At 51.2% G+C, this 22,040-nt stretch overlaps 1 protein-coding gene across 1 annotated transcript in view; it reads left to right on the top strand.

The window, feature by feature from the left end:
- Nucleotides 1-233: 233 nt before the first annotated feature.
- Nucleotides 234-22,040, top strand: part of TBX5 (T-box transcription factor 5) — a 41,908-nt gene continuing 20,101 nt past the window's right edge. The window contains exons 1-6 of the mRNA XM_032431553.1: nucleotides 234-534; nucleotides 2,230-2,324; nucleotides 4,467-4,586; nucleotides 5,433-5,580; nucleotides 9,283-9,435; nucleotides 17,109-17,200. Of these exons, the coding sequence (XP_032287444.1) occupies nucleotides 388-534; nucleotides 2,230-2,324; nucleotides 4,467-4,586; nucleotides 5,433-5,580; nucleotides 9,283-9,435; nucleotides 17,109-17,200 (755 nt within the window). The 5' untranslated portion in view covers nucleotides 234-387. The remainder of the gene's footprint in view (nucleotides 535-2,229; nucleotides 2,325-4,466; nucleotides 4,587-5,432; nucleotides 5,581-9,282; nucleotides 9,436-17,108; nucleotides 17,201-22,040) is intronic.

The following is a 22,040-nucleotide window of genomic DNA, read 5'->3' on the forward strand; positions in this document are numbered from 1 at the left end:
TGGCTTCCAAAAATACCCAGGCCTTATCTTTATTGGCTCTTCCAGAAGTCCAGACAAATTTGACCGGCAGCTGGCTTATCGTGGGGGAGCCTGCGCAGGGGAGATGCGGGCCTCGCCTCCGCCTGGTCTGACCCGGGTCTTTCGCAAGAGGTTGTGCGTGGTCATAAAAGTACTAATAATGATAATAATAAGGGGACCTTCGGCAACCTCCTTCCGCGGGGAACGGAGGTGCTGGGAGCTGGAAACTGGGGACCCAGCTGCTCCCTCCTGTCACTAGAACAGCGTTTCCAACCTTCTTTTCTCTCTCTCTGCCTCTCTCTCTCTCTCTCTCTCTGCTTCCTGTCTTCAGAGCAGGACCCTTCGCGGGCACAGGGCGCCGGGCACACCATGGCCGACGCAGACGAAGGCTTTGGCCTGGCGCACACACCCCTGGAACCTGACTCAAAGGATCTGCCCTGCGACTCCAAGCCCGAGAGCACGCTAGGGGCCCCCAGCAAGTCCCCGGCGTCCCCGCAGGCTGCCTTCACCCAGCAGGTAAGAAGACCTCTAGCCTCTCGGCCCATGGCAGAAACCGAAGGCCCTCCTGTGGGGGAGGGGCGGGGGTGGGTTGCCCGTTGCCCATTAATTGTCCCCTTTCCTTTCTATCCCCGCTCATTCCACCTTTCTATGCCCCGCTCATTCCACCTTTCTATGCCCCGCGTCCCCAGATCCCAGTATACTCCCATCCCCTTTATTGTGACGATAATCTTTACGGCCAGAGGAATTTGGACATACGTTTAACTTGTTAGAGAAGGCTTAATTATCTGGCTATTTGGGGCCAGCTAACAATAGCCCAGATCATTCCTGTGCTCCTGCGCTAGGTGTAGACTCAGCCCCGAGCACCTCATTAAGGGCTGGGTCAGCGGCCGCTTCAGGCCGGCGTGAGCGATGGCTTGACCCCTCTTCAGATCTTCCCTAGCCTTCGCCTCCGCCCACCTCCTCCGCGCCGCCGCCCGGACCCGGGAGTTGCACTATTTGTCTTGGGCCGGGCTCTGGAGGGCTGGCTCGCCCTGGCCAGTGGCGGGGAGCGCCCGGCTGTGCTGGGAGGTTGCTGGGAGCCATAGGATCCCCTGGCTGGAAGCTGGGCCCTAGTGGAGGGTGAGGCCTCGGCGCACTCTCTGTACCTTCTTCCCTGGGCGCTCTGGATGCTCAAGGAGGCCCGCGTAGCTCTTGATAATTTACACAGGGTGTCAGATGGGGTGCCAAGCGGGGTGACTTGACCAGCAGAGATATTCGGACGTAGCCAAATCCTTTCTTTGGGATTTCGATCGATCGATGTCCTTCCTAGCTACTTTATCACCTGTGTTTGCCCTTCCCGTCTCAGGAAGACGTGTGTATGGTTATAGAGAAGCAGAGGGCGGTGGGCACAGAGTTTGGGAAACTTCGATTGCTTTTCTTTTTGGAAAAGCAAATCCACTTACGAGACAGTTACGGATTATGGCAAAGCGAAGATTTTTGTGTATATATTTTTTTGCATCGGTTTTGTAAAATAGCTTTTAGCTGAAAGCGGAAATGTTGAATAGTTTCGGCTGTGCCCAGAATCAAAACAGCTCGAAGTGAACGAAGTTGGCTGTGAGGAGAACCTAGAAGGTTTGCTAATATAGACATTTGAATATTTTTTGGACTGCTGGAACCTATTCTAGACACATTTTTAAGTTGAGATATTCACGTATGTCTATGTTTGCACCGCCATGGTGAGACTAAACACGCGTATGTACGGGATTTGCACGTGTGTGTGTTTGTGTGTGCCCATGCGGGTGTCTACAGAAGGATGTTCTGAGTGGGCTTTTTGAGATCGAGCATTTTTGTTTTTGCTTTTGTTTTTTAGTTGCATCTTGGCTGAAAGGGATTGAGATTGGTCCCTTTTTTTTTTTTTTTGGTCTCAGTTTGTCCTCCCATGGGCATGCTAGAGCACCCTGATGTTTGGGGACTTTTCTCTAGCTTTGTGTTGGTGGCATCAGGAGACAGCAGTGCATCGTGGGGGGGAGGTGCACGGGGCCTGCACAGGGATTCCTATCTCCCCCCCACCCCCGGAGTCCAGGCAGCCCTGCCGTGGGCTGGGGGCAGTTCTCAGCCTCGGAGTCCAGAGACTCCGGAGGGAAGGAGACATCTGTGTTTGGGGGAAGTTTGGGGAGGAAAGGCCCACTGCTCCTGGGGCTCGTCTGTGTGACTTTTCTCTCTTTCCTATAGGGCATGGAAGGGATCAAGGTGTTTCTCCACGAAAGAGAGCTGTGGCTGAAATTTCACGAAGTAGGCACGGAAATGATCATAACCAAGGCTGGGAGGTGAGCTGGCCACCTTTGTGGAGGGCCTGGGGAATTTGTGGGGGAGACGGAGAAGGAAAGGTGTCTCGGAGACCCAAGAGACGGAGACCCAGAGAAGGCAGAGGGGCAAAGAAAGGCGAGAACAGAATAGAGGAGAGAGAGAGAATGAATGTATTTTGTTTGACCTAATTTGGGTTAAAGATGCCTGGAGAAGTCCTCCAGTGACCCCCATCCCTGGTGGGGGAAACGCCTACGAGAAACAGGGCATTTGTCCCGCCTCGTGTAGAAGAATGGAGAGCTTGGGAGGCTGCGCTCAGTGGACTGATTGGTAGTGGGAGAAAGTGGGACAAGGGGGAGAGGGAACGGGAAGCCAGAGAGGTGCGGAGTCGGCACAGAGATGAGACCCGCTTCCAGCCTTGACTCCTGGCCCCCACCCTCCTTCCCACCCTCCTCGACCTTGGAGTGGGTCCAGAGTCCCACCCGATTGCCAAACTCTGAATCGTCCAATGTATTCGCTACCTCTTTCATTGTTTATAGAAAGCAGGCGAAGCCTTTGAAACTGAACCGGGGCTCGGCCGGGCTCTATATACAGACACCGATAAACACGGCAGTTTCGGCAGTTTTGCCAAGACACTCACCCCAGAGTTCCTCTTAAAAGCTCACAGTTTTGTGCTAGAAATGCTAGACGGCTGGAGGAGGCTGGGGGAGGGTCGTACAGCTCTGTATCTCAGGGTGCCAGTGTGCCCAGGCCTGGGGCCATCCTCACCACAGGCCCCCCCCTCCCCCCGGTGCTCCGTGTCCCCAAGGGCAGAAAGCCCGCAGTCAGCCCCGAGCTGGCGTGTGAAGCCCGCCCGTGAAGCTGGCGAGGCCAGTAGGCCCGAGCCACCGAGTGTGTGAAGGGGGAGGGTGGAACCGTCTCACCAGACGCCCCCCGTTCTCCGGCCGAAGCCTCCCGCAATAAACTGACAACAGTGACATTTATTATTATTTGAAATTAAACAATGTCTGCTCCCCCGCTCGGCCTGAGTGAACTAGGAGGCGCGTTCTGTTTATACTGAAGAACTAAGCTCTTCTTCCCATTCTGCCGAGGAAGGAAAGACACGGCCCGGCCCCCTCTGCCCCCAGCCTGAGCCGAGGGGATTTAACTATAAAAGGCCTGGGATGCCTCCCGCGCACCCGCCTGCAGGCGCACGCGCTCGGGCAGATAAACACCACCAGGCTTGGGCTCCAAGGCCTCCCTTCACTCACCCCCTTCCCGCCATCCCCGGGCGAGCCAGGATCCAGCAGCTTGTCCTTGCTGGCTTTCCGGGGCGCACGCCACCGCCACCCCTCCTGGGAATTTGGAGTGCGCACCCCAGAGCGCAGAGGGCATGGGTACAGAGCCTGCAGGTCCCAAGCACCCACCTGCCCATGACCCCATCGCGGTTCCGGCCCCGGTCTTTCCGAAACCAAACCCGGATGGGTTTTGAGTTTCTTCGCGGAGGGCCAAAGTGTTTAGACTCTCCAAGGAAGAGTGCCAGGTGCCTTGGAGAAGTTGGGGGGCATTTAGGAATAAAATTCAGCTGGAGCCTCGTGGCAGAGGTCACCAACTGAGCTCTGCTCTAAGGACGGAGGACTGTGGCCAGGACAGGAGGTGTATGGGCACCCATGGGTGTGCAGTCCCGAGGGCGCACACAGCCTGGGGTCCTCATCAGGCGGCAGCAGTGGGCTCAGCGGCCCCAGCACTCGCCTGGGCTCAGGAGGCCAGCTTTTCCCCTAATAGGGCTCCTTCTACCCCTAAATTATAAAGTAGGTCTCTGGCTCTGAAAAAGAGCCTTTACAAAGAACAAATGGAGGTTCCAAGCAGGGCCTTCTACATAACTGGTTCTTTCTAGAAGCCTTGGCCTCCAGCTTTCTATTTTCCTCCTGGTTACAAATAGTCACCAGCCTCCTGCTCACCTCCGGGCCTATCTCCTCCCCAAAACTTCAAGGGAAACCTGGAATGGATCTTGCCAAGAGCGGAGCGGGGGCCACTTTTCTCCTGCACCGCTTCTCGAGGAGTTGCTTCTTTTATTAAAATGTGTAGACCTGCTCTTTACAGTACTGGCAGTAATATTCTCTTTCTCTCTTTCTCCCTCTCTCTCTCCCCCTCCCTTTCTCCGTCTTCCTCCCCTTCTCTCCCAGGCGGATGTTTCCCAGTTACAAAGTGAAGGTGACGGGCCTTAATCCCAAAACGAAATACATTCTCCTCATGGACATTGTTCCGGCCGATGACCACAGATACAAGTTCGCAGATAATAAATGGTAGGCACCTAGCGGCGTGGGCAGGTGGGGAAGGCGGGGGGTGGGGGAAGTGGAAAGCCAGACTCCCCTCACCACCCCCCCCCCCCCCCCCCCCCCCCCGCCCCGCATTGAACCAAGAAACATTTTTTGAACTCCCTACTGTGGGCCAGAGGCTTTTGCTGCTATCCCGGACCACCCTGAGAGGAAGACACTGCAGCCTTTAGCCCCCATTTTATAGACAACAAAACTGAGGCTCAGAGTAAGTGAAGGGCCTGTCTCTATTGCTGCACCCGCGGGTTGTGGATTTTAGAAAAGGGTATTGTTTCCAAGCGCTGGAGGTATTTCTGGGGGCATAAAACCATTTACAGTTATTTTTTATGAGTTACCTGCTTTGAAGATGCCTTTTTATGAAATTGCAAAGTCAGGCCATGGTATTTGAGTTAAACAGGCAAGAGAGGAGAGGTCCATTCCTCGGCTGGATTGCTCCCATAGCTGTCAAGCGTGCGGAGGCTCAAACAGGAAGGCCCGTTTGAAAGCCCTCAAGGACTCCGCTTAAACTTTTTTGTCCAGGCTTCCAGAACCTACCGATGGTCCATGGGCAGCAAGAGGCTGCGAGGCCCGGCAGCGGCACCCCTGGTGCAGGGGGAGGAGCGAGGTGGAAGAAGAAAGAGCCGGGTGGGGGGCTCGCCTGGACACTGGCCGCAGGCCTTCTGGGCACCTGGGCTTACGGATGGCCAGGCGAGGCCCAAGGGTCAGGCCATTTCCAGATCATTCTCCTATTCAGCAGCCCTTGCCTGGCCCGGCATAGGACCCCACCAGCATGACAGGGCGCTAAGTCTAGGCGGGTTTCGCCCCTCCTTGGTCCAGGTCTGTGACGGGCAAAGCAGAGCCCGCCATGCCGGGCCGTCTTTACGTGCACCCGGACTCGCCAGCCACGGGGGCGCATTGGATGCGGCAGCTGGTCTCCTTCCAGAAACTCAAGCTCACCAACAACCACCTGGACCCATTCGGGCACGTAAGTACCTCGTGCAGCCTGCTCTCAGTCTCTGTCCGTCTGTCTGTCTTGCCCTCTCTCCTATCCCTGCTCCCTGAGTTTCTCTCTCTTCTTGGCTCCTCACACTCACGTTTTTAACTTTCCTCGCCCCACTCCACCCGCCTGGGTCTTTTCCTCTCTTGGCCTCCCTGATCCGGCCTTCTTCTCTTCTGGCTCCACCGCTCTCCTGTGCAGTCCTCTCTGTGGGCCACCGTCCCATGCTCTGGGGCCGCCTTTCCCCGGGTAGCTGGAGACCAGGGCCTGGGGGAGACTGAAGTGCACATGCCTGGTCTGGACCTCAGTCCCATCGGTGATGAGGGGTGGGGGGCTGGGTGTTTCAGGTCTCAGAAAACCGGGTCCTTCTAACCCAGTGGGGACTCCAGCACTGGCTTGCCCAGAGGCTGGACCGTGGTGGGAGCCATAGATACCTTCCTTGCTCACTTCCACATCCTGCCTTATTATTGAGATATTCCAGCTGACAGGGAGACCCCAGGCCACCTGCTCCCTCTTTTACAGATGGGGAAACCAACCTGCCAGAGGCCAACCCTGGTACCCCTTTTTATTTTTATTTTTTAAAGATTTTATTTATTTATTTGAGAGAGAGAGAATGAGAGAGAGCACATGAGAGGGGTTAGGGTCAGAGGGAGAAGCAGACTCCCTGCCGAGCAGGGAGCCTGATGCGGGACTCGATCCAGGGACTCCAGGATCATGACCTGAGCCGAAGGCAGTCGCTTAACCAACTGAGCCACCCAGGCGCCCCTGGTACCCCTTTTTAGCTGATAGCTTGGGATTATCAGTTTTTCCCCCCAACTTCCAGCTTCCCCCCTGCCCCGCCCCCACCATGCCCGGAGCAGGCAAACCTGGACCAGAGCCCTAAACCTGGAGTCCGCATGGGCCCCCCAAGAGCGGCCTGGTGAACCCCCTGAATCTGCATGTGGGACATTGAGTGTCCTGCCCCCTCCCACCTTCCAAAAGAATGTGTAGCTTTTTAGCAGATTCTCTCGCTTTAAGTAGATTCTCTTCCTCAACAAAAAACAAATGAAGAACAAAACACCGATTTTGGGGAAAATGTCTCTAGATCTTTTTATTGACAATAACTGATCACCAGGACAGGACACAGTCTCTGAATTCAGTGTGTTCAGAACCCTTGGCTTGATGATTCCACCATCAAGTGGGCTCCTTCATCTTCGGGCACTTGGCCTTCATAGCAGCCTAGAAAGGAGGACACAAATATGCACCCTTTATAAATGGGAGTCCAGGGGACGGGAGGGCACTCGCCCAAGGTCATGCAGCTTGTATTTGGCGGCAGGGATTTGAGGCTTGATCTCTCTAATTCCAAGAGTGGTCTCTATCCTGCCATGTGGTCTCTTTAGGGAAAATCAGCAAACACAGGGTCCTCGGTTGAGGGTACTGGGTTTGAATGGATTTGATCCGGAGGAGGACCGTTTGGGAATGTCCAAAGGGAGAACCCGCTCCTGTGGGGCCTTAGGGCTAAAACACTGAACCCGCAGGGTGTGTGGTGGGGTTGGGACAGTGATGCAGGCCGCCGCCATCTCTGCACGTGGTCCCCGGGAGCTTGAACTGTTGGCCGCTGGGAAGAAGAGAGAAGGAAGGCCCATTCCCTTCCTGCGCGGTGGGGAAGGAGCAGAGGGTGCAGAGGGGCGTTTCAGGGCAAACCGCCCGGCCTCCTCCGCGTTTCAACCAGGCAGTTTGCCGGCAGCCTGCTGCGGGCGGGAGCATCCCCGCCCAGAAATGCCCTCGAGCTTCCAGGGGCGTGGGCTGGCCGGCCGGGGTGACGCGTACCTGCGGGCACAGAACCGGGACTCTGTCTAGGTTAAGCGCCGGGGAGAAATGGGATGGTTTTCCCCTCCTGGCTGGCGGCCTCCAGGAGGCTGGGTAGGACCCTTTTGTGGGGGACTCCGTGGAACCTTGGTGCCAGACAGCGGGACTGTCTCACTCGGGCGCCTGGCTTTCTCTCTGCGTGCGTCCCGGGGGTGCCCTTTGGGGTCGCGTTGGGGTGGGCGCCTGGGGAAGGCGCGCGGCCGCGCAACCAGCTCCGGCACCCTTGCGAGTTTCCAGTCCTCCCGAGCCCGCGGGAGAGGGAGGGCGCTCGGGGTGGCCCCGGACTCCCCCGCTGCCACGCAGCCCTGCCCCCAACTCCGGACTCGGAGTCCAGAGCCGCCCTAATGAAATTAGGAGCCATTAGATCGCCCTCGCGCTGACGTCTCCACACTGTCCCCGGCCGTCAAAGCAATTTGGCTAAGCCGGGACGATGGGCGCGCCGGCCGGGGACTGCGGCGGCCCGCGGGGCCCCGCTGCGTCTCTCTGTCGCCACGCCGCCCCGGCCGGCGTCGCTATCGGCCAGGGAGGCGGCCGGGGCCGCGGCGGCCGGAGATTAGAGCCGCGCGGCCGGGGTCGTCGGGAGCCGCGGGGCCCCGGGTTCTCGCCCCTCCCCACCTCCCCTCCCCCTCCTCCGGGCGGGTCTCTAGGGTTGGCCCAAGGACCCTGCCCCAGGGTCATCAACGCAAATAATCAAAGACACCGGGACAGTCTCCGCCGCTCCAGTTGGCGGTCGTGGGGAAAAAGCAGGCCAGATTTTCAGCCCGTTGAGCGCGGCGATTGGCGCATTCGGTGGGTATATATCCGAACGCTTTGATAAATGTTCGCCTACGCAGCCTCCCGAAATCATCAAAAGCCAGGCGTCCTCCAAACAGCAAAGCCAGTTTCATTAGCAAAGATGCTCATCCGCTAGGACTAGTCCTGCTCCAGCAGAGAGGGTGTGGAGTCTGGAGCCTCTCTCCCCCTTAATACTGATTAGAGTCGTCCTATTAAAGGTGCAGCTGCAGCAGTAAGACCCCGCTTGTCCCTGGGAGCACCTCAAACATTGAGTCGGTAGAAAGGAAGGAGAAAGAGCGCGTTCCCAAAAAAGTAGATGCAGTGCTTCTGTCTGGGGCCAAGTCTGGAGATAGTTCCCACAGTGGATCCCGAAAACGTTGATAAAGTTGTAGAAAGGGAACCTGGAGAGAAGCAGGCCCTCCTTTGGTGGCAGTGTGATGGTGGGTGCTTCTTCCCTCCAATCTCACCATCCTTAGAGGCCCACTCCCCATCCCATTATCTTCTTCTTTTTTTCATTGACTCCACTTTGCCCGTTCTCCTAACAAAGCGCCAAGCCTGTGATTTTTACTCCAGTTCTGCAAACACTGGTCTTTTCCTTTTCCGTCTTTTAGCCGGTTTCTTTTTGGGGGGGGGGGGGGGGGGGGAATGTTTGTTTATTCGTTTGTGTCTTCTCCCCTTTCATTCTGAAATTGACGCTTAAACTTCCCCCTGGGAAACCAGTTCCTTGCTCCAGACTTGCTTCTCTCCTATTGGGGGGGTGAGGAAGTACCCTATGCAGGAGTTAATTTATTAAGCAAACTTTATTAAGAATTCTGATTTACTGCCGTGTGTGCTTTGGGTAGATTCCTGGAATATTACCCTGGCTTTTTGGGTTGGAAATTGTCATTTTTGAAATGTTTCTTTTTAATGAAATCACTGGCCCCCTTTTCAAAACAGGAGAAAAAAAAAATCAGACCGTTTTTTGAGAGCCTGTATAAGGAGGTGAATTTTAAGGGTGGAGAGGGGATTTATTGGGAAACAAAGGGGTTTTGATTTTTCTTACAATCTCATTTTCCTTATTATTTTTAGATTATTCTAAATTCCATGCACAAATACCAGCCCAGATTACACATCGTGAAGGCGGATGAAAATAATGGATTTGGCTCAAAAAATACTGCGTTCTGCACCCACGTCTTTCCTGAGACGGCGTTTATCGCCGTGACTTCCTACCAGAACCACAAGGTAAGCCCGAGGCCCGGGAACCGGCGTGCTGGGGCCACCGCCTGTGCCTTTGCAGGAGGATGCAGGGGTCTCCTGCTGAAACTCTTAAGCTCTAAGGGCTTCTTCATTCCCTCACAGCGGGCACCAGCTTCTACCGGTACCAGGGGGCTGGGGCAGGGACCAAGCTACATCCTGAGGGTTGCAGCTCTTTGTACTATATTCAGGGTTTTTCGGGACTCTCTGTCTCTCTGTCTCTCCTTATCTCTCTGCCTCTGTCTCTCTCTCACACACACACCAGTTAGAAACAAACTTGTCCGACTGTAGGTGACCGCGCATTCAAATACAGGAACGCATCTCTCTGCACGCATGAAGTGATCGGCAGGAAGAAAGGTCACTTTATTGCAGGGCTCCGTGCTCTTGGGTGGGGGCCTGGGGCCACCTTCGTGGAACCTCTTTCTCGGGTGAGGGTCTCTCCTCCAGTCTGCCTTTGGGATGCATTTCAACTTGACCTGGGGCAGGTGAAAAATTGCCAGGAGCCTTGGGCTTGGATTTGCAAGATGCTTCTCTCATTGTCTCCGTGGTTACTGATCCTGGACAGACCACAGTGAGGCAGGGTTGGCATTGTTGAAAATCAGAACAAAAGCCCAAAAAACCCAAGCGATCTCTGCCACCCCCCCCCCCCCAGCTCCCAGGAGTTAGAGGAGACCGCAGCAAAGCCACAGCTTGCGGATGCCTCAGTCTTCCAGAAGGAGGCTGCAGTGTGGTGTAGGCGTGGGAGGGTACAGCTTGATCCTGTCAACGTCAGCTCCCACGCTGTTCAAGATCCAGGCCCCAATTTGGGCATTTCCAAGCTGGACAATGGTGCTGGAACAGGGTACCCCTCACTGCAGGGTGGGGGGGTGTCTTTTCTTTTTTCCCAGGAGAAAGGGCTCCTCTTGACTTCTCATGGTCCACTTCTGTTGTTTCAAAACTTAAGTGCCTCTGGATTCATTTTATTGGTGGGGGGGGGGGCAGGATTGAGTGATTCTTAAGCCTAGTTCTGAAAAGACATATAGAATCTGGCAAGGCAAGATGCAGGGAAGGGGGCACTGTAGGGGTGCAAGTTGTTAGCATTAAGTAGTGTGATCTGGGTTGGAGGACTGTTGAAGGCGAATGTAGGGACTTCCATATGGGATCAGTGAGGGCAGGTCACTGGGGCAATATAAGGAGATGGACATGGGGATGGTGACGCCCTTCCTCCTCCACAGCTCCTGTCCCCACCTGCAAGGTAGGGTGGCGGGAAGTTACAGGGGCCGTGAAGCCAGGTGGAAGAGGCCAGGGCAGGGGGGTGAGGGGTGGGTTTAGCACCCTAAAGCCTCCCGCCTACATGCTGGGTGTCAGATAACACCCCCCCACCACCACCAGGAAGCCAAGGCAGTTATAAGATGGTAATGTCCAAATTCAGCTTGTCAGTCACCAGGCCAAGTTGTGATGGATGGTCCTTTCTAGGCTGCAAGTCCTGTCTGGGGATTCAAGCCTTGAGAGAGCTTCCCTCCAGAAGAGAACTCGCTCTCTCCAAAATGCAATTACTTTTTAAAGGGGAAGAAGGATTTTTCTGAATTCCACCCCTGACTTGTCAAACCAACAAGAGCAAAAACATTAAGGTCAAATACTCTGAAAATTGCAAAACTATTTCAGGCTAATTTGGGTCTGGCTGCTAGAAACCTGTTTCCTCTATGGCTATTGTAAATCTATGTTTAACTTTGTGGTGACAGTCACAGGGGAAAAAATTGGAAAAAATAGCAACAAGCACACTCAGTCTCACTGCTCCCTCCCTCCCTCCCTCCCTCCCTCCCTCTCATATATATGTATACACACACACACACATATCTATATATTTATATATCCATACACACAAATACACACACACACACACTTAGACCTGACAGAGGGTCCAAAGATATATCAGATTTTCTTTTCTTTTCTTTCTTTCTTTTCAATTAAAAAAGCCCAGACTCACACAGAAAGGACAGGAAATGGTAGACTCATGAAAGTGACCTGCTAAAGAAAGATGTGAGTGCTTGGGGCCTTTGGGGGAAATCCCTAAGCTCTGTGTAGTTATGATCTTAGGGTCTGTCAGGCAAGGCTAGATCTGAGAGAGCATGTACTCTCTCTCTCTGTCTCTTTCTTTGTTTTTTGTTTTTTTTTTTTTTTAAGATTTTATTTATTTGTCTCAGAGAGAGAGAGAAAGTGAACGCACAAGCAGGGTGAGCGGCAGGCAGAGGGAGAAGCAGGCTCTCCGCTGAGCAGGGATCCCAAGGCAGGACTCGATCCCAAGACCCCGGGATCATGACCTGAGCCGAAGGCAGACGCTCAACCAACTGAGCCACACCAAGGCGCCCCTCTTTCTTTTCTTTTTTTTTTTTTTAAGATTTTATTTATTTGACAGAGAGACACAGCGAGAGAGGGATCACAAGCAGGGGGAGTGGGAGAGGGAGAAGCAGGCTCCCCGCGGAGCGGGGAGCCCGATGCAGGGCTCGATCCCAGGACCCTGGGATCACGACCTGAGCCGAAGGCAGACGCTTAACGACTGAGCCACCCAGGCGCCCAAGGCGCCCCTCTTTCTTTGCTTTTTGAGGCATAACTATCATACAATAAACTGCAGTATTTGAAGTATACAATTTGACGAGTTTGACATGTATTTATCATTGTGACCACTTGTGAATATACCCCACTCCCCCATATTTCTGTTTTTTTAAAATGTCCTTCCCAATGAATATATTTAGTGATCTATGCGCTTGAAGGAGTGTCTGCCTAATAGGGTGTATACGTGTGAGATTTGAGTGCAATCTAGGGGATTGTGTGTCTAAATGCTCATGGGTCTAAAAATGTGTGTCTCCAAATCCGCATCCGGATAGATGTGTGTCTGATGACCACACAACGGGTTCACAGATGGGAATTTGGGTATTGTTTTGTTTTGTTTTTAATTGGTTGGGCCATAAAGGTTTTTTTCACCAGCCTGACATCCGGAAGAGGGATTTCATAGAAGACAACTTTCCGTCACTCTTCCCCCTCCCACTTTTTAGTTGTGAAGTACCAAAGGCCCCTATGTTCTTCGTCAGGAGGCAGTCTAAAGCAGTAAAATTTTCCAGCCCACTCCAGGGCTGCTGCAGGCATTCCCCACGTGGATATAGGACGTGTGACTTAAACACTCAGGCCAAGCTGAGTGTGGTTTGTGGACTCTGTCTTGTTCCTTTATTGTCCCACCTGGGCGAGGTATTGAGACTCTTGATTTCATGGGCAGAAGCCACCTGCGCTCTTACTCACCCTTGCCTAGGGTTCAGGTGGGACTCTGGAGGCAGGCTGCCTGGGTTTAAATCCATTTGACTTGGGCAAGTTACTGGACTCAGTTTTCCTCCTCTGTAAAATGGGGATGAGACAAGAATTGCTTGTGTTTATCATCGTGAGGACTAAACGAGATAATCTTTGGAAAACGCGTAGCACAGAGCATTGCACGCATGCTCACGCAGAGGGTGAGTTATGATGCTGTGGATTGACTACTCAGCTGATCCATTTATAACAGGACAACTCCATCCAAAACGCAGGCCCTGGGAAACTCTTTGCCTTCCCTGATTATTCTAGAATCAGAAGAACTGAGCTTTCAAATAAGTTCTTCTTCCCGTGTTTGAAAAGCCACTACAAGTGTCAGTCTTGGTGGGTGAGTTCGTTCAGTCCCTGAACATGCCATCAATTCAAGGACTCTTTGCCCCGCATGATGCTTTGGATACGTGAGCGAGGACAGAACAGCGATCCACGGGATTAAATTGCCAGGACAATTTGGGACACTCATTTTTGGTGTAAGTGGCCCAATGCCTTCAGAATGCTCTCTCTCTGCTCGGATGCTGGTATCCCAGGTGGAGGCAGGTACCTGGCGACCTCCGTTTGTTAGGCAGGGGTCACACACCCGTATGCCCCGCGGCTCCTAATGACACGGCGACATGTTTCCTCAGCCCAGCTGTGATCCCAAGCTGGATTTGGGAGTTATTTTCCCAGATGGCTGACAGCTTGAAAAAGATATTTAAAAAACTCGACTCTTCCGCAGCAGTGACGTTTGCTCTGTGAAACACGTTTTTGTAAGGTTTTCGATGAGGCTGTCAGCAGCGCCCAGAACAAGCCCTAGAAATATTTAGGTGTTAAAAAGAGGTCACGTGGGCATCTCATTTCTCTGCTCTTGCAACAATGGCTGTGTATGCAAGCCATGTCTGTCCCCCAATATTAACTTACTTTGCCATTGAAAGGCATTTTTCCTCCTGCTTAAATCATTGTGTAAAGAGTCTGTATTTATGAGGTATGAGCTTTCTGGTTGGGACCAGGAAATGAACCCCTAATAGAGAGACATAATTAAGATTGTTGGCCCTCGTGAGGGTTTTTTTTTTTTTTTTCAAAAGCAAGAATTCACAACAATTATTCTCATTAATTTTTACAACCTCTGTCTCACTGGTTGGAGCTGGTATTTATATTTGTTTTAGCCCTCACCCTCCACCCTCCCCCGGATATCCGGTTTTATGCTGATCTTGGAGAGGGAGTACATTTGTGTGACGAGTGCAAGTCCGTTTCATTGGAGCCTTTTAGTAGAACTCAGACATCCGACGGGATCATGTGCCCGTGAGTGAGCTAGCCAACATGCAGCGTGTTTGGAAGGGAATTCCAGAGCTGGGGTCTGTACGGACTCAGGCGGACATTTTCACCTGCAGCTGAGCTTGTGTATGAACATTTCTCAAGGGTAATAATCCTTATGTCTTCTAGACCTCCATACTCAGTCTACGCACAAGACTTATGTAAGATCAACGTACTGAAGTGTCTGTGTAGCGAACTGTGCTTGTCCTGTGCAATCATCTTTTTGGAAGCTCAAACATTAGGGAGTAGTAGGACCTGTTTGGGGTGCAAGGGATGGTTTCAAGCGAAAGATTTTTGCTGATAAAAATACCAAAGCCCACCTCCCCTCCTTTTTTTTTTTTCTTTTTTTTCCCCTCACGGTAATTGTTTGTCCCCAGCTCTTGGTGGAACAGAGACGTCATGGACTAGCTATTCATCCAGCCCCGATACCACACCCGTGTTGCCTACAAAACTCGCAGGGAAGTGCAGCGAGGATTCCCTCCACCTCTTTTTGAATGATCTGATTTTTACTTCACATTTTGAGAATCCTACCCCCCCCGCCCCCCACCTTTAAAAATAGCATGATTTATGGTCAATTGGGTTGCATTTTTTAATGATAAAGCCTGAGTGGGAAAGAAAGCTCTACTAGGTAATGGCCTGTTGGACTCAAAACAGAAGTGGATTCGGGAGTGCACATTTTAAAGACTGTGTTCCTAAGAGACCTTTACAGGTTTTTCTACTCCTTCTGAAGGGTCAAGTCAAAATCAGAAAGTTGTAGGAATGGGTCCAGTTTAAAAAAAATGAGGGAGGAGGGAATGTGTGTATACATAAAGACACACACCTATTTTAAAAGTTTTAAAATATGTCTTATTTTTTTAGAGTGGTTTTAGGGTGACAGCAAGGTAAAGTGGAAAATACGGAGTTCTCAGACCCCCTGTGCCCCCGCCCTCCACAAAGGCTCCCCCATGATCCACATCGCCACTGCCCACCAGACTGGGACATTTATTACAATCGATGAACCTACACTGAGGCATTGTTATCACCTAGAAACTACATGAGGGCTCACTCTTGGGGGTCGTAGATTCTGTGGGTGTGGACACATGTAGAGTTGCGGACATGTATCGACTGTTCCATTATCATACAGAATAGCTTTACTTAAAGTCCTCTGTGCCCTGCCTATTCATCCCTCCCTCCCCATACAAACTCTGGCAACCACTGGTCCCTTTTTGCGGTCTCTATAGTTTTGCCTTTTCCAAAATGTTGTATGGTTGGAATCATATAACATATTTTTAAAACTTTAATTTCATGTATATTTTTTATGGCAAGCACACACACACACATACACGTGTGTAATATAGTAATTTCATGTTCATTATAGAGTCTTGGAGTTAGAAGGAAACCTTATAAGGCCATCTCTTCTGAAACAGAACATACCAGAATGCTTGCCCCTAAAGGGATGAATTATAGGTGCATTCACTAGTTACTACTCCTGGTTTCTCAAAGGAACTTGCTCAGTTTCTCAAAGTCTGGAACTCTCCTATGGGGGGTAGCTGAGGTAGTTTTTGTGGGTACTTGCATAGGTTGGGATCAAGAAAATTGTTCTCATATTGATTATCTTTCTATTCATCGATCAGGGAGAGAGTTCAGTCCCAGTGTGTATTAAATATGTCTCTGAAAGTGTCTCGTTTCCCCTTGCAACAAAGTGAGGGCAGGCCAGGGCACCTGGGTGGCTCAGTCATTAAGCGTCTGCCTTTGGCTCAGGTCATGATCCCAGGGTCCTGGGATCGAGCCCCACGTCGGGCTCCCTGCTCGGCGGGAAGCCTGCTTCTCCCTCTCCCACTCCCCCTGCTTGTGTTCCCTCTCTCGCTGTGCCTCTCTCTGTCAAATAAATAAATAAAATCTTAAAAAAAAAAAAAAAGTGAGGGCAGGCCTTGGGTTTAGAACTTTCTGCGGGGGCCAGTAGAGAGAATTTGATACAATAGTTTTCCTTTTATTGAATAGCTCATGATTCCAGTTTGAGGTAGAGAGAAGTGATACCATATTTTTTATAAAATAAATGTAAACAAGAAGTGGTTAGATTTAAATCAAAATACTAAGCAGAGACCAGTGTACAGATAGATATAATATTATAGAAATAGTTTTACATTATAAGTATAAATAATATGTATTATATACTATTATTATATAATAAGATTATAGATATAATAATGATGGTGAAGGTGAAGCTTGCGTGACTGAACCTCGTGAATGCTGCCTCGGTGGTTCTAAAATGATTCGATAAATAAAAATTCAATTCACACGCAGCTTTTAGGAAATACTTTTAGCAGACTCCATACAGATGTATTCTTTCATCTGGATCTGTTACTCTACGCTCACGCTCACAGACAATGTGTTGATGGTTTCCGTGGAAGTTCTGACCTTTGAACCCAAGATCCTGTTCTATTGCTAAGTTTTGTACATTGCAACAAACATTCGCAAGAAGAGGGCTCTGTGTTCTTTATCTGGAAAACTGAAGGGCTTTGGAACTGATAGACAGCTATCACGGACGTTACAATTCTCTCTGTGGGTGTTTATTTAATCCGGTGCCATCTTCCACCTGTGCTAGCGAACTCGGTCTGTGAAGCTGAAATGAACAAGGCATGAGACAGAAACAGAATTTTGAAAGCAACCAAGTTTCTCCAAACGGCGCTCACCACGCTGCAGGACGAGCAGCACCATGTCCCCGTGCCCAACTTTCCGAGGGGAAGGAGGGCTCCCAAGTGCTGAGGCCTAGATTGTGTTTGAAACACAACATGCCAGGATTAAAAAACAAACCAACCCAGCTGGAGTGATGCAGAGTATGACTCCAATTAACGGGCAAACCGAAACCAGGTTTTTTCCCCTTTTAAAAAGTGGTCTGATCGAGGGCATTTTTCAAAGCCTCCTCTTGAATGAAGTGGTGGGTCTCACTGACGTGACTGGCTTAATTTGCTTCTTTTGGTCGCCAGAGGCTGCATTTCCAGCCATCAAGTGAAAACCAACTCTCTCTCTCTCTCCCTCTCTCTCTTGCCTTTCTGCAGATCACCCAATTAAAGATTGAGAATAATCCCTTCGCCAAAGGATTCCGGGGCAGTGATGACATGGAGCTGCACAGAATGTCAAGAATGCAAAGGTAAGAAGGTGGAGCGCTGGGCTCCCTTCTCTCCACGTGCCCCCCACCCCCCAGGGAGCCCAGGAGAGCCAGCAGCAGCCCAGAACCTACCTCCTCCAGCCTTCCTGCTCGCAGAGGCCCAGGCACGTTAGCCATCGAGGAAAGGCGAGATAGGCACCTTCAGTCCCACCGTCTGACGACCCCCACATGCTCCCGTGTGGTTTACGCTGTGGGACAGCCCTGGGTGGTGGTGGTGGGGGGAATGTGTCCTCCGGGGATGGGAGGGGGGAGAAGGCACCAGGGAACTTGGCGTTCTCCATCTGCCCCGGGACAACAAAAGCTCCAACTTTCTCTCCCTTTTCTTTGCCTTCTCTCTCCTTCTCGTGAAATCAGTCCTTTCTCTCTTTCTTCCCATAAGTCACAGCCGATGAATGATTTTCTTTTTGGCAACAGCTCTTGGTAAATGAAAGGGAAGTTAATGACTCGATTTCCTGGGGGTGAAATGCAGACAAATTTGACACCACGTGGTGGTCTGCGGGCACTGGGGGATTGGGAGCTGGTGATAAAAATTGCTCGGTATTTTTACATATCCTGTGGTCACAGTCGCTGATATGATGAATAGAAGGGTCTGTAGCAAATGTACATAGTGGGAATTTGGTCTGATTTGAAAGGATTGTATGAGTATTGCCAATTTTGTCAAACATTCTCTCTACCTCTTGATATGCTTCCAAAATAACTTACCATATGGCAAGAGAATTAGAAATACATCTTGATTCCTTTGACCAAGAAAGGGTTCCCCGCCACCCCCCCCTTTTGGTGGGTTTAGTGTTTCAAAATAAAATGAGATCACGTAGGAAGGTTTTCCTTATCCTTTCTGGAAGACAGGAGAGGGGTGAGTCAGGGAGGTGGACAGACATACGCATTCAAAGAAAAATAAGGGATCTAAGAGAGGAACAGAGAAAAACCATAGTGTTGTCCTTTTCACACTGGTTTGGAAATTCATGCCATGGAAATTGTTTTTAGCAAGCGGGCTTCCCCGATCTAAGTTTGCGTGCTTTTATTTATTTATATTTATTATTATTTTTTTAAAAGCACTTTTTTTTTGAAAAAAGATTTTATTTATTTATTTGTCAGAGAGAGAGAGAAAGAGCACAAGCAGGGGGAGGGGCAGGCAGAGGGAGAAGCAGGCTCCCCGCTGAGCAAGGAGCCCAATACTGGACTCGGTCCCAGGACGCCGGGATCATGACCTGAGCCGAAGGCAGACGCTCAACCGACTGAGCCACCCAGGCATCCTAAATTTTGCATGCTTTTAAAAAAGAAATACACTGTGACCTTCAGGTGTGCACATCTCCGCCCCACTCATATGCATTTCAGCATTTATAATCGGTTTTCCCCCCCATCACAGATTAATAAGATGCTTTTTGTGGCTAAAAGAACCAAGTTCTTAAATTATTATTGTTAAAAAAATAACAATTGACTTTTCGAATGTCTGCATTTTGAAGTTGGAGTTGGACTGAGTCTATGTTCAGTGGAAAAGTTGACAGCCCGTGTCACAGAAAGCTGGTGGCAGGGGAGGGGTCAGCCTGTTTGCAGCCCTGGGCTCAGAGTACCGGGCCGGAGTTGTTGCAGTGGTCACGCTCCCCTGTCGTCCTGACTGCTAGTTGTCACTAAGGGATTTTAGGCTCTGACAGAGTCTCACCTCCATCCTCCTGTGGGTGAGGGTCGAGGCCGTGCATGTAGGGACTGGAAGCAAGCCACCCCGTTCCAGCCTGCAAACCAAGGGTCTTCCTTCCTTTCCACAAAGTCAAGAACAGGTGCGATCATGGATTTGAGGTGTTATAAATCGCCCCTTCACATGTAACCAGTCACCAAGTCTGGTTGCCCTCAGTATAAGGTCCGGACTCCTTCCCGTGGTGGGCCGTGCCCTTCTCGTCTGACCCGGCCACTCCCCCTCGCTTTGCCCCCCACCAGTGCCCCCTCTCTGTCTCCGTCATGCTGAAGGGGATGCTCCACGCCTGTATCCTTCCCACTGTTTTTGGCCCTTGGAACAGCATGTCTGGTCTGCCTCAGCTTTCTCCCCTCCTCCTCACTCGGCCATCTCCTGCCCATCACTAGGTGTCCTTGGAGCTGTCCTTTCCTCCAAGAAGCGTTCCCTGGCCACAGATTGTGGATGTCTATCCCCAGGCCCCCTCCTCACTGCTTTCCTATGTCAGGCCCGGGCCCTGCACTTTGGGAGCTGATGGGATAGAATGATAAACACGGAGGAGAGTCAGGTGGGGAGTGCAGGTGTCTGAGAGATGAAATGTCGGTCACCCCGGGGACTCTCCCCTAAAGTTTTAAACACAGCCGGTTAGGTATTTAGGTGGATGACTCTACTTTGGTCTGAATTGGCTGTCCCGATCATCCCCCCGTTAGTGCAGATTGGCTGAGGGGTCATCTAGGTGTCCTCTTAGGGTAGGCACTTGCAGGAAAAAGGCGGGAAAGGGTGGTGGGTATTTAGTAGGCACTATGTAATTGACATGTACGGTTAAAACCTACAGCCTAAGAACTACGTGTGTCTTTGTGGCCATGTTAGGAGTTGCGTTGGGGAGCCAGAGGGCTGAACTAAGCACTGACCAGGCTGGGAGAGTGAACAGGGTCATCTGCCCAGTCCTGTGCACATGGCCCCTGGGAAGGAGACGGAGTAAGGCAGAGTGGCTCCAACAGAAGGCTATGGGACTCAGACGAACCTGGCTTCCATCCTTGCTTCTGCATTTATCAGCATGTGACCTCGGGCAAGTGACTTAACCTCCCAGAGCCTCAGTATCTCCACCTGTAAAATGGGCGTAAATGATAGCTTCCACTTTCCAGGATTCTTTTAAGAATTATATGAGAAAATGTCTATAGGGTGCCTGGTTCCTAGTCCATGCTCAATACAATGTATCTGATTTGGGGAAAGACTCCCAGGTACTCCCAGTTTTGCCCCGGTTCGACATTTATTCTGGGCTGTGGTCCCAATCCTAGTGACAAGTAGGGAAGGTGGCTGTCCAGAGTCGGCCGTGATAACAGCCAGGCTGGAATGGCAGTCTCCCTGTTCGTCTTGCAATCCTGTTTCCTGTCCCCCACACACCCGGTGACAGCTGGCCCCGCGGGGGGAATAAGCAGGAGGAATGACATTTCCTCTAATTCCAACAGTTGGAAGAAGAGGAGAGGGCCGGACACGGACTCGCAGTTAGCCCACCACATCAGTAACGTCTGGATTCGCTTGGCCAATGTCTGGGCACTCACCCTGCTATCTCTCCACCCCGCGGTCTGCGTTTGGAAAATGCAGATGGTGTCTTAGTTATTTTTCCACCGTTCATTTATGGGCTCTGGTTACAGAAGCAAGAACCGCTTATTATAAAAATGGGCGAGCTGTGGAAAAAGCATGAGGAAGAAGATAAAATTATTTTAAAATCCTGTCTCTAGTTGACAGATTAGAATAAGTGCCAAGGTTATTTCGGAAGGTTAATCTGCGGCTTAAGAAAACTTGTTACCCTAAAAAAACAGTATTTCCCAAATTGCAGGACCTCTACCCTGGTGACAGATGGGATGATTTTAGAATGTGTACAGCCATGGGCACATCAGGCTGATTTTATAGATGGTATTGCTTGGAATGAGACTAAGTTCTAAAGGAGGAAGGAGAGAGGGAGGGAGGGAGGGGGAGAAGTAAGGCTGATTATTTAAAGGAAAATATTAAATAAGAGTGGAACTGGTACGAAGGTTTGGTGAACCTGTCAAGGTGATACGCAAATGACAGAAATTTGGGAAATACCCCTAAATGCTCATCCTAACAAGAAAGGTGTGGGAGCCTTCCTGCTGTTTGAAATGACCTAGGCCCTGGTTTTCCGGGGAACGTTGCTTTTTTGACCTTGGCTTCAGTCTTTAAGATGTGTTCAGGCAAGCTGTGAACTTTCTAAGAGTCAAGGGTGCTGGGGGCCAAGGCCTGGGTCACTGGGGGCGGGGGTGGGGATGATGGGGGAGGGGCAATGGAGGAAGGAGGGTCGCAGAGGGTCGGAGCTGGGCCTTGTGGGAAGAGTGGGATTTGTGTTGGGAAGAAGGGTTTTCTGGGTTGGGTCAGGGTAGAAGTGGGCAGGGATCTACGAATCTAGAGTAGGGGTCACATTCTGATGCTCTCTGGAAGCCAGCTGGAGTGGCACAGTGACAGGGTGGTTCTGGGGCCGGGGGCGGGGGGGCAGTTGCTCCGAGAACATGGCATTCTAGAGACAGAAGGGACTATGGGAGACAACGTCTCTTCTAGTTTTGCAGAAGGAGAAACTGAGGACTGGAGATTCATTTATTTCTCCAGTGTTTGATCTGTCCATTTGTTATTCAGGGAACACATATTTATTTATTTATTTATTTATTTATTTATTTTTTAAGATTTTATTTATTTATTTGACAGAGAGAGGCACAGCGAGAGAGGGAACACAAGGAGGGGGAGTGGGAGAGGGAGAAGCAGGCTTCCCGCCAAGCAGGGAGCCCGATGCGGGGCTCGATCCCAGGACCCTGGGATCATGACCTGAGCCGAAGGCAGACGCTTAACGACTGAGCCACCCAGGCGCCCCCAGGGAACACATATTTATTAAGTGCTCACGCTACAGCAGGTCTTGAGGATGAAAAGGTGAATCAGCACCCAGAGGGGCAGGATCCACTGGTGGAAAGCTCCAGAGTTGGGCTCCCCCAACTCTGCCCAGCCTCTACTTCCTCATCTATAAAATGGGGGATGATTACAGAACCTACCTCCAGGGCTGTTGCATGGGTGGAAAGAGGTAATGAGTGTGTCCTGATGACTATTGCTACGTAACAGAGTATTCCCGGGCTTCCCTGGGCCTGGCTGGGA

Source organism: Phoca vitulina, unplaced genomic scaffold (genome assembly GCF_004348235.1).
Source record: "Phoca vitulina isolate PV1807 unplaced genomic scaffold, GSC_HSeal_1.0 scaffold46, whole genome shotgun sequence".
NCBI lineage: Eukaryota > Metazoa > Chordata > Mammalia > Carnivora > Phocidae > Phoca > Phoca vitulina.